The sequence below is a fragment of the Physcomitrium patens genome, chromosome 4 (assembly GCF_059467195.1).
Source record: "Physcomitrium patens ecotype Gransden chromosome 4, ASM5946719v1, whole genome shotgun sequence".
Lineage (NCBI taxonomy): Eukaryota > Viridiplantae > Streptophyta > Bryopsida > Funariales > Funariaceae > Physcomitrium > Physcomitrium patens.
Genome location: NC_143413.1, coordinates 12,063,942 through 12,079,380, shown reverse-complemented (window position 1 = coordinate 12,079,380; position 15,439 = coordinate 12,063,942). Strand labels below are relative to the sequence as shown.

At 28.4% G+C, this 15,439-nt stretch overlaps 1 protein-coding gene across 6 annotated transcripts; it reads left to right on the top strand.

Annotated features, from left to right (window-relative positions):
• Positions 1 to 8,925: 8,925 nt before the first annotated feature.
• On the top strand, positions 8,926 to 13,058 carry LOC112281781 (protein NCA1). 6 transcript variants are annotated; one of them, XM_024518657.2, is made up of 8 exons: positions 8,926 to 9,059; positions 10,010 to 10,566; positions 11,017 to 11,245; positions 11,434 to 11,579; positions 11,800 to 11,887; positions 12,068 to 12,214; positions 12,451 to 12,606; positions 12,809 to 13,058. In XM_024518657.2, exons 2-8 carry the CDS (start codon positions 10,067 to 10,069, stop codon positions 12,860 to 12,862), a joined length of 1,320 nt encoding a protein of 439 aa, XP_024374425.1. In that variant the 5' UTR covers positions 8,926 to 9,059; positions 10,010 to 10,066; the 3' UTR covers positions 12,863 to 13,058. The 6 variants fall into 6 exon arrangements, with proteins under 6 accessions (XP_024374425.1, XP_024374430.1, XP_024374426.1 ...); XM_024518662.3 differs by having other exon boundaries at positions 8,960 to 9,031; XM_024518658.3 differs by lacking the exon at positions 8,926 to 9,059 and adding an exon at positions 9,196 to 9,318.
• The last annotated feature ends 2,381 nt before the right edge of the window (positions 13,059 to 15,439 follow it).

Below are 15,439 nucleotides of genomic sequence, written 5' to 3'. Positions count from 1 at the left end.
TGATGTTTTTTAAGCCCAATCAATTATTTTACAATTTTACATAGAAGAAAGCTATTGCAAGAATTTAAAATTAAAAGATGTGTAGCAATTAAGTAATCAAGTTTGAGATATTTATATTATAATCAAAAAAATCTATGTACTAATTTATATCAAAGATTAGTAGATGCTATCTACCAATCTTTAATACAAATTAAGCATCATCAAAATATTTGGATTAAAAAAAGAAGATATGAATTGAATAATTTATGATGCAGAAACTTACTTCCATTATCACATATTGGAAGTATAAGACATATGATAGAAATACTTCAAGATTCTATGGAAATTATAAGGTTTTATTAGCATCTTGATATTTTTATGACAATGACAATAAATCTGAGATGGTCCAAAATCCAAAATGAATTACTTTTGGAACAACAAGTAAGTGATCAATTAGATTTAGTCCTCATATATTTGAGCTAAAGAGACATATAATTATGGAAGATGTAAAGAAAGGAGTTGTCTTTAGTTATATTGCACATATTTATACCATTGAATTTAAAAAGAGAAGTCTATTTCATGTACATATTTTAATTTTTTTTATAGAGAAAACAAAATTAGATTCATTGGAAATGTGGATTGTATGATTTTTACATCAAAATTGGATAAAAACAACAATCAAGAGTTATTTGATGTTATTCTATAATATATAGAATATAAAATCCTAAAATACCTTGTATAAAAGATGATTATTGTATAAAGAGATATCTAAAGATATTTGTGGCAAAAATAACAATGGATGTTGATGGACATCTTCAACATTAACAAAAAAAAATGATAGAAGAATATTTGAGGTTTGAAGAATGATTATTGACAATAGGGATGTTATTCTATTTTGTCCAAAATTATCTTGAATGTACAATCATTATATAAATGTTGAGGTATGTGCATCTATTTGTGTTGTCAAGTATTTCTACAAATATATCTATAAGGGCTATAATTACATTACAATGCAATTCAAAAATTAATAAGATAAGATCAAATAATACTTGAATACAAGATACATTAAAGCTCCAGAGGTGGCTTGGAGATTTTTTGGCATGCAGATCCATGAAGAAATGCCAAATATTATTTGTTTGGCTGTTTATCTTCCAAAAATATATCAAGTGATATACAATCCAAATGACAAGGTAGTTGCAATTTTACAACATACCTTAAGACAAAACAAAATATTAACTTTATTTTTTGATGTAAGTACAACAATAGTAGTGGTAAGACAAAATATATATCAACAATTTTTACAACATTTTATTTGCCATAAGACAAAGAAGACATAGACATTAAAAAATACAGATTTGCTATTGAAAGATTATATTTTGCAAATCCGCCAATGAGAGAAAGATATTACTTCAAGCTTTTGATAATCCATGTTAGAGGTGTACAATCATTTGAGCATTTAAAGATTATTCTTCAAATTTTCCATCCAACATTTAAAAGTGCATATAAAGCTTTAAGATTACTTGAAGATGATGGAGAGTGGCAACAAGCTTTGGAGGAGGCATCACGAATATAAACTAGATCTCAATTTAGGGCATTGTTTGTTGTTCTATTACTACATAAAAAATTTCTAAATCTATTAAAGCTATAAAAAAATATTTTAAAAAAAATCTTTGATGAATTCAATGTCTATTTGTAACAAAAATATGAAATTAGCAATCCAATGTAAGAACATATTAAGAATTTTGGACTTTTCTTATTAGATAAGTTTTTGCAAGACTCTAATAAAATGATTATATACCTTCTTCTAATACCATTACTAAGAAATAATTGAAATACAACAGTTAATGAAAACTAGTTTATTTTTGAAGAAAGAGCATAGAACATTGAATAATTAAAAGTAAATTTAGAGTAGAATATTCTACAATTGAATCTTGAACAAAAAAAGGCACATGATGATATTATAGCCTCTATAATAAAAGAATATAGATGTATGTTTTTTCTAAATAGACTTGCAAGTATTCATAAGACATTTGTTTATATCTCTTTAGCAATTAAAATTTGATTGATGCAAAAGATTGTCATATGTATTGTATCACCAGAAATTATTTTACTAATACTTAAGAAAAGAAGGACCATCCATTCTATATTTAAGATTCTATTCAATTATAATAAAGACTCTTTTAGTTCAATTACTAAATTTTTTGACCATATTGAGTTTATTTGCCAAATTTTGTATATTATTTGAGATGAACTTTTGATCCAACATTGTTATTGTCTTAAGATAGGTGATTATTTATTTAAAAAATTCGTGATATTATTTACTTATTTTAAGGAGCTACAATAGTCTTTTATTATAAAAAGAATTCAAGAAGAAATTATAGGAGCATCTTTTCAATGTTTTCAAATAAAAATCCATATATTTAAAATAAATAAATAAATAAATAAATAATGATGTTGAATTTATGAATACTTTAAATAGTTATCAAGTTTATTAATTGACTTCTTCAAGTATAAAATACACATACAAGTTGTACATAATAATGGTGGTACATTTGAATTCTTTATGATTACATTATTATTGACTAATATTTCTATTTACTATTTGACAGATTAGATAGAATATAGACTTATTATCCAATAATATAGTTATGTTTTTTGATCATATGATTATTAATCAATAATTAATATCTTTAATTGATGTTATTTATCTAAGGCTTCTAAGAGATGATGTAGCAAATAATGTCTTTTTAAGAGATATCATCATTTTTTTCATATGGAATAAAAATGTAAAAGATGTTAATGAAAATATTTTGGCCATATTTCTTGAAGAAGAATAAAAATATCTAAGTTCTAATAAAATTGTTGTCAAAGATGGTATCGACAATAATAATATTTATCTAGCTAAATTCATCGAGTCATTTAATCTATCTAAAATAGCTAAATCAAAGCTTTGTCTTAAGACTAAGACTCCAATGATGCTATTAAAAAATATTCTTCCTTACTAAGAACTTTTGAATAGAATCCAATTGGTCATTACATAACTAATCAATTTAGTTTGTGAAGCAAGAATTCTTGAAGGCTAATTTGCAGAAAACTTAGTATTAATTCTACAAATTATATTAACTTCTACAACAAAAAAAACTTTTGTTTATTCTAAAAAGAAAGAAAATTTTTATATGACTTGAATTTGTAATATAAATAAATAAATTTTAAAAATAAAATCAATGAATCATATTGGTTTGGATCTACAATAATTTTTTTTTTTCATGGCCAATTTTATATAGTATTTTCTTGATGCACTTCTTTTAGTTCTACCAAGATTTTTTTTTCAAAAAAAAAATAATTTAAATTCTACATTGAATGTTTTTTCAAATTTTTTAATTAATTTGATATTAATAATTTATTTTTTGAATTTTTTTATTTTATTTATCCATAATTCCAAAATTTGACTTCAGTACATCTTTCAATATCTCAATATCTATGCTTTTTTAATATAACTTATTATTTTTTTATATTTTTATAAGTAATTTCTTGAGCAAATTAATTAATTTTTTGCATATTATTTCTAACAACAATATAAGTTTAGCCATCTCACTTTGTGGCTAAAATTTTGATTGTGTATATTATTTATTTTTTTAAAAAAAAATAGAATTTATTTTTTATTTCACAAATATATCTTTTAAAAAAATCTTTATTTGAATCACACTTTTCATAACAATGACATAGATTCATCTTGTCCATTATATAAGATTTTTCAAGAGATAAACATCTAAGACAAAATATGGTTTTTATTTGTTTCATGCATCCTTCTTTGATTTCATCAAAAAAATTAACTTTGTCTAGAATTCAAAGACATTTTATTGTTGATAGTATCAAAAGATTTTATTGTCTTAAATTGTTGGTGACAATATCAAAGAAATAAGAAGAAAATTAAACAAGAAAAAAGTACAATAATATTTTGATTTATTTTCAATGTCAAGTGTATTGTATGTTACAATTTAGATGAGAGTTTATATGCAATTTGATTACTGGTAGGTGATGATGAATCTATGCTTTAATATTACTTATTAAGAATTTGCCTATATGATTGCTTATTATATATTTTATATGTGGGATTTCAGAGGCACAAAAATAAAAGTATTTAAAAAGTGCCAAAGAAAATGGTTGTATACAAAAGTAACAGCTAGTGATACAAATTAAGTGCAAAATCAATTTGATGTTCATTGATTTGTTGCAAAAACCAAGTTGGTAATTATAGAGACCTATCACTTAAATTTAGAATAATTATAAGGTAGCCAAAAGTTTTATGTTGTTTTTGTGTTGTAATACAACTATATGGTGTAAGATAATAATATGGATCTTATTATTGAAGAGCCAAGTTAAAAGATAAAGTAAAAAAAATATGGATAAAAGATAGGAAGGTAATAAAACTTTAGTAGTAATGCTGTCTTTTTAAAAAAGTGACTTATACTTACTTTGTAAGGCCATAAATAAGCCAAAATAAGATAGATTAGAAAAATAAAAGATATATGCATATGTAAGAAGAAGTTAAGAGTTGGTTTTAAAAAAATATTACCTAGAAAAAAATAGATATTGATACCTAGAGAAGGCCAGTTGTGAACCTAGGCTGAAAACAGACCTTGAGGCACAAAACTGAGTCCCAACGATGATTCAAGGGTTCTTTTATTGATTGAAGAGTAACATTTGAGAGGAGACTTGATAAGGTCTCTACAAGCATTGATTTGGAGGGTTTTGAGTAGATAATGACTTTATAAGAGCTTTGCAAAGTCGATGTTGTTTTCAATAACTTTGATTTTTGGAAAATAAAATAGGGTTGATATTTTGAGCAATTTCAAAAGTTTGGTATTAGATCTACAAGTGAAATTTTTTTGGGTTTGTGGATGTAGTTGTGCTTAATATGTGCTATGAATTTGGGTTTGATTGAATAGTTAGATTGAAATGCATGAAGGTTTTTGTGGATTATGGTCTCAAAATTTAAGGTTTTGAGGACCAGTAAGGTTTTTTTAGATATTTGTCAATCCACTAGTTGGATTAGAGTAAAATTTGTTTATAAAAGTAGTAGAATATATTTTCTATACATATAAGAAATTTGAAAATAATCGAATATTTTGAAAGGGAGATTTTGGCACTAGGATTTCATCATTTAGATTTGAGTAGGAGGATAGTTGATACTTCAGCAGATTTTAGGATTGATCTTCTTTTTAGTGAGTTCAATCTTCTTCAAAAAAATTTGTATTTATTGTCAACTTAATTATTAAGATTTGGTTTAAGGTTAGAATTAGGGTTTTAGATTTGATTTAAGGTTTAATTTGGATTAGAGTTTGATTTAGGTTAGGATTTGATTAGGTTTGTTTAGGATTTGATTAGAGTTTGGTTAAGATTTGTTTAAGATTTGATTAGGATTTGATTAGGATTTGATTAGGGTTAACTCAAGTTTGTCTAGGATTTGAATAGGATTTATTTAGGATTTGATTAGAATTTTTTAAGAGTTGATTAAGATTTGACCAAGGTTTGATTAAGTTTTGATTAAGATTTAATTAAGATTTTTTATTTTAATTTTTTATTAAGATTTCTATTTTAGTATATATATTTTTTGAATTTCTATATTATTTCTTTATAATTTCTTTAAAGGATCTTTAAGAATTTTTTGTGTTTCTTGTATAATTCTTTTGAAATTTTAATTAAATTTGATTGATGTTTGATTATATTTATTAATCTTTAATTATAATTTATTTAAAAATCTATTAGAGTTGTTAGGACTTGTTGTTACAATTTTCCTTTTATCTTCCACAATTAAGTGCTCGATACATTCTCAAGTCAAACTACATGTAATACAATATTGCTTACTAAATTGCTTGCAATTTTACAAAAATTTTGCTTTTCATTACTTGATATTATTTAATATTTTTTTATTTGATATTTATTTTTTATAAACCTTTAACCTTAAATTGTAACTTTCATATACAAAGAATTTTGAGAACAATTTATAGAAGATAATATAATTGCTATTATATTTGTTAATCGAAATCGAGAGAACTCATAGGCTTTGCTACTTTCAATTTCAATTACTCATCTTAAGATTCTTCATCCCATTTATCACACCAATGCCTTGATCTTTTATGACTTTTGTCATTTGAACACTATTGAAGAATAAAAATTTGTGGATTTGAATGACACTTTGAACATTATGGATTTTATTTTCAACTTGTATAATAGAAGTTTTTGGTATAAATTATTTGATGACTTTGCATTTAATCACTCGATTGCTTAATATTTAATCACAATAGGTTGGATCTTTTGATTTATTTTTTATGTCTTGCAATAATTTCATGGTTTTAATATTGATTTGTATAGTTATCTAGTTCTACTTTGTTTTATAAGTTTTATCATTAACTTTGTATTTATAAAGAATTATTGTGTAAAGCCATATATCTCTCAAGTTTATTCTAAACATATGGATTATAGCTAAATCTATTTTTTCCTACATATTTCTTTTATCAAGTCCTATGTAGTTCCTACATATTATAAAAAGTGCTTGCACCAAGTATTTTGAGGTAATGTGAAAGTCACACCACTTTCTTTTGATTTTTATCTGATTACAAGTTGCAAAAGTATTCTGTTGCAAAGTACATTTAAGATTTAGAATTTGAATAATCAAGAATTGTATTAGAAAAGATGTATTTGCTGTTGTTTTGGTTGAAGAATAGTGACAATTTGTGAATATAGCTTTGTACTCACCATTATTTTTCTCAAGATCAATTGGAGTCAACTAAAGTTAAATTATAATAGATTTATGGTCATAATTTGTGATTGTTAAAATCTAGCATAATAAGATTTAGTGAATATGGAAGAGGAGCTCAATAGAGGCACTAAATTAGAAATTAGTACAAGAGATCTTAGAGAAGTTTATTAAATCTTTGTACTAGTAAGATGGTATGATGGTTGTAGATATTTTTTTTTTATAAATGAGAAGTTGAATGCAATAAGCGCTTATTGTAGAAATGTTGATCTATTGTGCCTAGGTAAGACATTAAGCAAAGAAGAGAAATCAAAAAAGACACAATAGTTGGTTTTTCTGAGGATTTGACATTAAAATTGAGAAAGATGATAATTTGAGCTTTTAATCGATGCTTTCTTTTGATTTGACATTCATGAGCAATTTTATATAATTTTATATTCATTTACATTTTAGCAAATTAACAACTAGCATATTAGCATAGCTATTTTTTTGTTTTTTTTCTTTCTTTCTTATTTCTAAAATGAGTAATTTTTTAAAGTTAAAATACTTCTTTTAAGTCAAATTTTTTGTGACAATGGTACATATTAAGCTAGTTTTTTTATATAAAACAACTCAAGGAATAAACCAATGGAATAAACTAAAAGAAACAAAAAAATATCTTTGATTGGTTGCATAGCTCACTATTTTATCAAAAATAAAGAAAAAGTGAAGTAATAATTTAATTTTTGATCAATCAAAGATCAAAATTTGCATATTATTGCTACAAATTGCTAAATATAGCATTGCAAGATTACTGGGTATGGAGTTCATGAGCTCCCAATCAAGGTTGTGAAAAGTAGTGCTATCTTTTAGAACTATTATATAAAATTATATTTTATATTTTAAATATTTGATTTTTTATGTAGCCAATAACATGAGCTATTTGATGTATATTTAAAATATAAGGATATGATGTATAAATTTGATCCTTTTTGTAACCAATGGCATAGGTTTGTACTAATATAGTAAGTATAGAAAGAGTAATGGTCTTATAACTAAAACCATTTGAATTCTTCTATTTTTTTTTATTATTTTATTATTTTTTTGAAAAAAATATTAGATTTTATTATTGATGGTTATGGTCGTAACATGTGTTGTCAAGAACAAAATGCTTAACATGGTTTTTTAATCATATATAAAAATTTTTATAAAAGAAATACTTTGACATTATAATAATTTGATTACAAATGATGTGATTTAGTACATACTTTATCTACTAAAGTTTAAATATCATGTATTACATAAATGCAAAAAAACTATTCTTTGATTTTGAATGATTTATGTAAGTATTTATTTAACTCATTATTGAACTAATACATGATTTTTTTATGAATTATATATATAAAACAAGTTATATAACTATTGTATTATATTTAAAATATATATATATTTTTTATTAAAATGTAAAATTTTATTCATCTTAAGAATTAACATCTTACAGTAAATATTTATATATATATATATATATATATATATATAAAATACTTTCATAAAAAGCAAAAATGTATAAAATGTCATAATCTTCATTTATATTTATACACTATAAATAATTAATATTGGAATTAATTAATTAATTATTAATGATTTTTAATATGACTATTACTACAACTAAAAAAAATATTTCAACATTCACTCATGATTTATAAGGTTACAACAAGTTATAGAAGAATTATAAAGAAATTAGTATTATGTGTGTATGTTTACATATATATGTATATGTATGTATAGGAGAATGTTAAATAGACTCATACTTTTACTAAATTGACCCAACTATCATAAATAAATAAAATGACCTCTAAATTCAATTCTCCACTATTGTATCCAAAACCAATGAAAACCAACCACATTCATCATGATTATTTTATGCTTCATCATGGGTAGGTTGATTTAGTAAAAAATTGGGTCTATTTAACATTCCCCACTATGGATATATATATATATATAACACCCAAATATACTATTCCCATGAATGAGAAATAAGGCAAGTAGTGAAAGAAGAAGAAGTGACTAACTATTCCGGTGTGAGTGGGTGAAACTGAAGCCCAACTACTTCGGGTCAAGATGCTTCCAGACACTCACTGCACTGACTGACAATGCACACGACACACTACTGACGCCGTCAGACGCTGGCTCACCATCCCCTTCCCGTCAGCGTCAGCGTCAGCGTCTCCCTCGCCCCTCTCCTCTCGCCATACCCACCGACGTCTCTCACTTGTGACTGAGTTTGCAGTCTCTCATTATCTATCCACACATGTCTGTCTCCCCTCAACCCCAATATCTGGTGCGCAGATTTTTTTTTGTTTATTGTTATTATTATTATTATTTTACAAAATTCCTTGAAATTTTTCTCTTCGATGCTTGTGATGATTTCCTTATATCTTGCGGTGAGGTGAAGACTTGGAAGTCATTCGCGATTCACGCCAAATGCACTTTGCGCCGCATCTGTAGTGTGTTCGTAGTTTTCGTTCCCTTGACAGTGAATCCAGGTCGTTTTGCGGTCCGCGAGTCGTTTGATGCCGGAATTTGAAACAGTTGGATTGGTGCGGGTACTGCCTAGCCCTGGTTGTGCGTAGGAGCATTTGGTGCGCTTGTTTGCTCGCTTGAAAGTCTGTGAGTTGTGTTTTCCTGGGGCTTGTCGAATTTTAAGTTACTGCTTTGCGGTTTGAATGTTTTGTACAACCTGTCGGAAGGCTTAGCTTTGCCAGTTGGTGTAAACGACATTCCTTCTCGCTCTGGTTGTGTGCCAGTTTGTGAGCATTTTGCTTTTTAAATATTTCTGCGAGACAGAATATTGAAGTTGTTGGAATTGAATTGAAATGTTGGGAAGCATTTTTTTGAGTATGTCTGTCACAATCGTTTTTGAGTGTGATGGAAGGTATAGGGTGGTTATTAGAACGGGCCGTTTGTATTTATTTGCCTATAGGCTTTTGAGTTATGCAAAGTGCGGGGAATCTTTTTCTGAAGATTGGCAATATGGAAGGAATTTTTTAAAAAAATGAGAGATTAAAGTAAAGGATAAAATCATGTAGATCGGATTTGGGCTTGTGGTGGTTGTGTGTTTGCGACGTTGGTTTAAAGTGTATTTCGAACAAGGGGGAAATGAATCTTGGTGTCGTGTAGTAAATAATAGTGAAGCTGCTCCTCTGCAGTATTGATGGTTCTATTGACGTGATGTTAGAGACCAGATAATTGTATAGAGGTTCTTATGCTGTGGGGTTTCGAATTGTCAAGGTTTTAGCGTCCAACTTGTGAAGACTTCATAGAGCGGCTTCTCTCGAGACAGTAGACATGGCCTGTCCTTTCGCGATATTAAGCATCAATGGCGAAGGATCAAAATGTCCTGTAGGCAAGGTGGGGGAGAAACCTAAGGAAGAAGTGACTGCTAAGTCTGTAGACGAGACTGCTGGTGAGCAATGCGAACGTAAGAACGGAGGTGAGAAAACTGGTGGAGGCAAATGTCCTTTCGGGTTCGACAAGAAAGCTTCAACGATGGAAGTTTGTGAGGCGAAAGGTGATGCCCATGCTGAAGCAAAGAAGAGCGATAATATATCAGGGCAGTGTCCCTTTGGCTATGGAAAATCAGAAGGAAGCAAGGAAAGCCATGAAAATGGAGTTGATGAACAGGGAAAGGAAAGGAAAGATGAGAATACTGAGGCGTCAGCTGGGGGTAAATGCCCCCTTGGTTATGATTCTGTCTCTTTTAAAATTGGACCCTTCAGCTGCGTATTATGCCGAGCTCTTCTGCATGATAGTAGCCGGTGTGTTCCATGCCGTCATATCTTCTGCAGGTTTGTGGCATTACTTTGCTCTTATATCTCTCTCTTCTTCTTTCTGCATCTTCCCCATTTTGTCATGCTTCTGTAATATTTTAAGTTGATAGATCCGTTGGTTGTAAGTGTTTCCACGAACTCTTGCCTTTTCTTTTTCAGTGTAAAAAGCTTATGACGTCTTATTTGATGCCTCACCTTGATGATGCCTTTGCACAATTTTGGGTAGATTGAAAATTGTTTAAGCTTGATCAGACTATGATGTTGATGAATATGAGACCCGGTGCTTTGAAAAGATAGTGAGCAAGTTTCAGAGTTTGCAGCATTTTAGACGTTAGTGTTTGTATCATACTTCTGAGTAATGACTCAGCGATCCCCTTCAGACGGGTATTGAGACGTTGTAAGATGTATATTGCTGTAGCTAGGCATTTCACTAATTTTTCATTCAATTTGCTCTTTACTGTGTTGCAGAGGATGTATATCACGCTTTCAGGACTGTCCCTTGTGCGGGCTTGACATAGAAAATATTGAGTCTGATCCTGAAATGCAAGGGTTAGTTGATCGTTTTATTGAGGGACATGCACGAATAAAAAGGCCCACTGTCCAGTCTGGTGCAGAAGAGGCATCTGCTGGAAGGGACATCAAGTATGAGGATATTTCAGTAGAACGGGGAAGTTTCCTAGTACAACAAGCCATGAGGGTGAGGGTCTCATTCTCAGTTTCAGGATTATGGTTTGTTTCTGTCTTCATTCTTTATTCTTTTTGATATCATTACTCAGCTTAGGATTGATTACCTATGTAGCTCATGATGAGTATTTCAGAACATGCAATTAATTGCTTTTTTTCTGTTTAGAGAAACGTATGAATCGCAAATGTTATTGTATGCAGGCATTCCAGGGGAATAATTTGGAGAGTGCGAAGGCAAGGCTGGGTTTATGTATAGAGGATAGTCGTGAGGAGATGTCACGGTCTGGTGCTACGTCTACAAATTGCTCTCAATTGGGTGCATTACTTGGAATGCTGGGTGACTGCTGGTAATTGCTGTGCTTGATTTTTTGCTCTCTCGAAGTTTAGCTTTTCTGGTTTTGTCTCTAGTTTTTTCTAAAATGTATGCTGTTCAAAATATCCAAGCACATTAACGAAATATTTATTTACACGTTGTAGGCTCTAGCAACTGTGAATGTCCTACGAATTTCCTTGGTTCCTTCTTCTGGAAAGTTGAACAAAACTCTGATTTCAATGCTGGATGTGCAGCGGGGCCATGAAAGATGTCGATGGAGCTATTGCAAGTTATGAGGAAAGTGTTGAGCTTCTGACGAAGCTGCCTGACAGGGACATTGAGGTACTTATATTAATAACTACTTTGTATTGCCAACTTTGTCCTTCGTTAGGCAGGGTTAATGCTAGACAATCTTCTATTGGGATTCCAGACCCTCCAATGTTAAGAATAATAGACATGAAGCGCTGTTTATACCTATGATTGACATTTATTCTAAGTCGAGCGTGAGAAACTTGGGCTCAGGTGGTGCATGCACTATCGGTCTCACTGAATAAACTGGGCGACCTGAAGTATTACGCGCAAGAATTGAAAGCTGCTCGAGCTTTCTATGCACGGGCCCTCAATGTTCGACTCGAAGCCACCTCAGATTTCACTACTCTGTCTTCACAGGCAAGACCTCAGAGCTCCTCTTGTTAGCATTTATGATAAGCTTCTATTGCCGGATTATTTTGTTGTTTTGACACATGTGTTTTTTACTATTCTTCAGAGTGACCTGGTTCAGTCATTCATAATATCCTCTATGGTACGTTCAAGTGGGTTCTTTTGTGGGAGTTTGCAAGCTGACTAGATGTGTAGTTTTAGTTGAGCAGCGAATAACCTTTTGTTTGTTTTCTTTTGTGCACTAGGTTCTGGATGTGGCCGTTTCGTTAGCTAAAGTTGCAGATGTGGATGTTGCATTGGGCAATGAAAGTGCTGCATCAGAGGGCTTTCAAGACGCTCTTAAAAAGCTCCAAAATCTATTGCCTCCTAAAACCGCTGACGCTGCTTCGCTTGAGAAAAAGGTGTGTTTCTTTCTTCTTCTTTTTTTTCCTAATATCACTTATTTGCTAGTAGTTGTGTATTCAGTTTATTTACATCTTTATTTATTGCCAATACATGTCGGGTTGATCATAATGTCTACAGTCAACAGGGGACCATCGTGTGACTACTTCAGTGACTCTTATTGACTACCCATTTTAATATTTTACGTTTTGCAATTTGCAGCGATTGTCAGTGATGACCTTTCTTCAGAATCAGCTCACCGACTCTGCATCATAGTTGACATTAACGTAGACATGTAAGCTGCATTGAAGGTGGCAAATCTCTACATTTTCCTTTTGTAAGACAGCGGATGGTACAGGTTGCGGAAGTTACCGACTGTCGTGGCGTTGTAGAAGCATGTTCATGTTATTGAGACGCACACTGTATTAAATGTAAATTTCGACGTTGGATTTTTTGAAGTTTTTTCAACCTACATTAATTGCAATGGCGACTATATCAACTGCCATTGGGATGGTGCACCTGAATCAAATCCTTTTGTTGTAAATAATGCAACAAATATATGCCTGTAGAAATTTGAGAAAGACATACTTTTTTTCAAATTAACTTAGGAATGCACGTCGAAAACAATGTCCCTCAAAGCAATTCACATTCAAGTAAGAGTTTCTCAAGGATTTGAAATTTGAACGTGTGAGTGTGGCTATTAATGACAAGCCTTTTGTTTTCTCAACTTTCTTCAAGCTCCATTGCAAATTCATTCTTCAATGATTATGAGGTTTGATTGTAGGTAGTTTCTTAATATAATGATTTGGATATTTATTTCTTAACAAAATGTCTTAGACAAGTTTATAAATGTGTTCATTATATGTATGTAAATCAATTATTAATTTATTTAACTTCAATCAATTACATTTTGAAACAACTACACACTTTGAATACAATTATATTTTTGCTAAAAGGCTTCAAATTTTACAATAAAATAATGTCATGTATATAGTTATTGTACATAATTTATAAGAATTGCAAAGTGTAAAAATTTGTATTATTTGCATGTCACAAATGTATTGCATACATATTTGCATATTGCATTCTAAAATTTGTAATATTTGCATTTTAAAAGATTTTATTTGCATTCTAAATTTTTATCTTATAATTATATTTTAAAGTTTGTTAATATTTCTTATTAGATGGTGAAAAATTACAAAATATAGAAGAAAAAAATTAAAATTTTTAATTTTAATTTTTTTTGACAATAGTATATGTATGCATTTTATTATTACTTAACAATCATAACTGAAACTTTATCTTATTTTTAAAAAAAGTTTGCTATGTTTATCTATTATTATCATTTTAAGTACTTTACTTTGTTGTGTAAATAGTTACTAAGCATTTAGATTTTTTTTTTTTTTAAATAGGAGAGAAAGTGATTTTTTTCTTTAAATTTAAAATTTTATTATATCTAAAAATAATAAAATAAATCCTGTCAAATTTTATTAGGTGTAATAGAGATGTTATTGCAAGGACTTAAATGAACAATTTTCACAATACTATTTCTTTTTCTTTTTCTTTTTCTTGTTTCATAAAATAAGCTTATTTCAAAGATAAAAGATATATTTTTTATGTATTTAAAATTAAAATGCATCAATAGGAATTAACAATCATGACTAAAATTTTGCCAATCCTTATATTTGTATAGCACACTATCGAGTGGCTATTGACATGATGAAATTTTATCACTATATTTAGTTTAATAAAATAATATGTATTAAAAATTTAAAACAAAGATAATCCTAAGGAAACTAATGAAAGTTTTAATTTGCCCGTGTGTTGAGTGCACTTTAAAAAATAAATTCATAGACATGAATTCAAGATTGTATGCATTTCACGAGGACTTTTGCATGTATATGTAAGAGATTTTTCTGTGCAAACGTAATCTACCATGAAATCTTTACAATGCCAATAATTTTTCAATGTAAAAGAAGACTTTGTTTGCTTAATAGCTTAATAATAAACATACAGATAATGTCCTTTGAACTCATAGAGAAAGTTATATAATTGATATTTATATTGGATATTAAAAGATGGTGTTAAAAAAAATTGATCATGACAAAAATAATTGTTAAATATATTATGAAGGATCAATAAATAATTTTGGCATTTTTTTATTCAAATCAAGCTTCTTTAGGCTCTTTGGATTAACAAATAAAATTGAGTTGTTTATATGCATTTTTAGAGAAAAAAAATCCTGTAGTTTCAAATTTAAAGGTATTATTATTTTTATTTTTATTTTTTTGTAACAATGTACTCATACATTGTATATTTATTATCAAATTTATATGTCACAGCTATGTCTTCTGTTTAATACAATCCAACTCAAAAATGCAAATGGATTGACATAGGTGAGAACAAACATTAAACAAATTGGCTTCAATAAGTAATAGAATTTTAAGGCCAATCAATCTTTTGAAGTAAAGATTTTGTATTTTACAAAATCGATTAAAATATGCATATTTTTTGATAATTAAAGAATATGGTTGTACAATATATTTAAATCAATTTAAAATTTGAGCTTCCAAATTTTCTTATTAATTGTGTCTTTAATTGGATTTTTATAATAAATTTTAAATTTTAAATTACAAATCAAATTTATTTAAATACTATATATATTATACATAAATAGAAAAAGATATAAAGATATTTAAGTTTTAAAGCATAAATCAAAATAATTATTACAAAAATTAAAATTAAAATAACATAATTTTATTTTCTTTGTTTGTTTTAAAATAGCTATTTGACTATCTTAGTAGATTTAACATATTATATCATTGTCATAATTTACTAATTTTTTGTCCAAAG

Coding starts and splice junctions, on each gene's coding strand:
- LOC112281781 (XM_024518657.2), top strand. CDS start 10,067: ATGGCCTGTCCTTTCGCGATATTAAGCATCAATGGCGAAGGATCAAAA. Junction 11,580..11,799: donor GGAATGCTGGGTGACTGCTG/GTAATTGCTGTG, acceptor CTGGATGTGCAG/CGGGGCCATGAAAGATGTCG. Junction 12,607..12,808: donor CTGCTTCGCTTGAGAAAAAG/GTGTGTTTCTTT, acceptor TGCAATTTGCAG/CGATTGTCAGTGATGACCTT.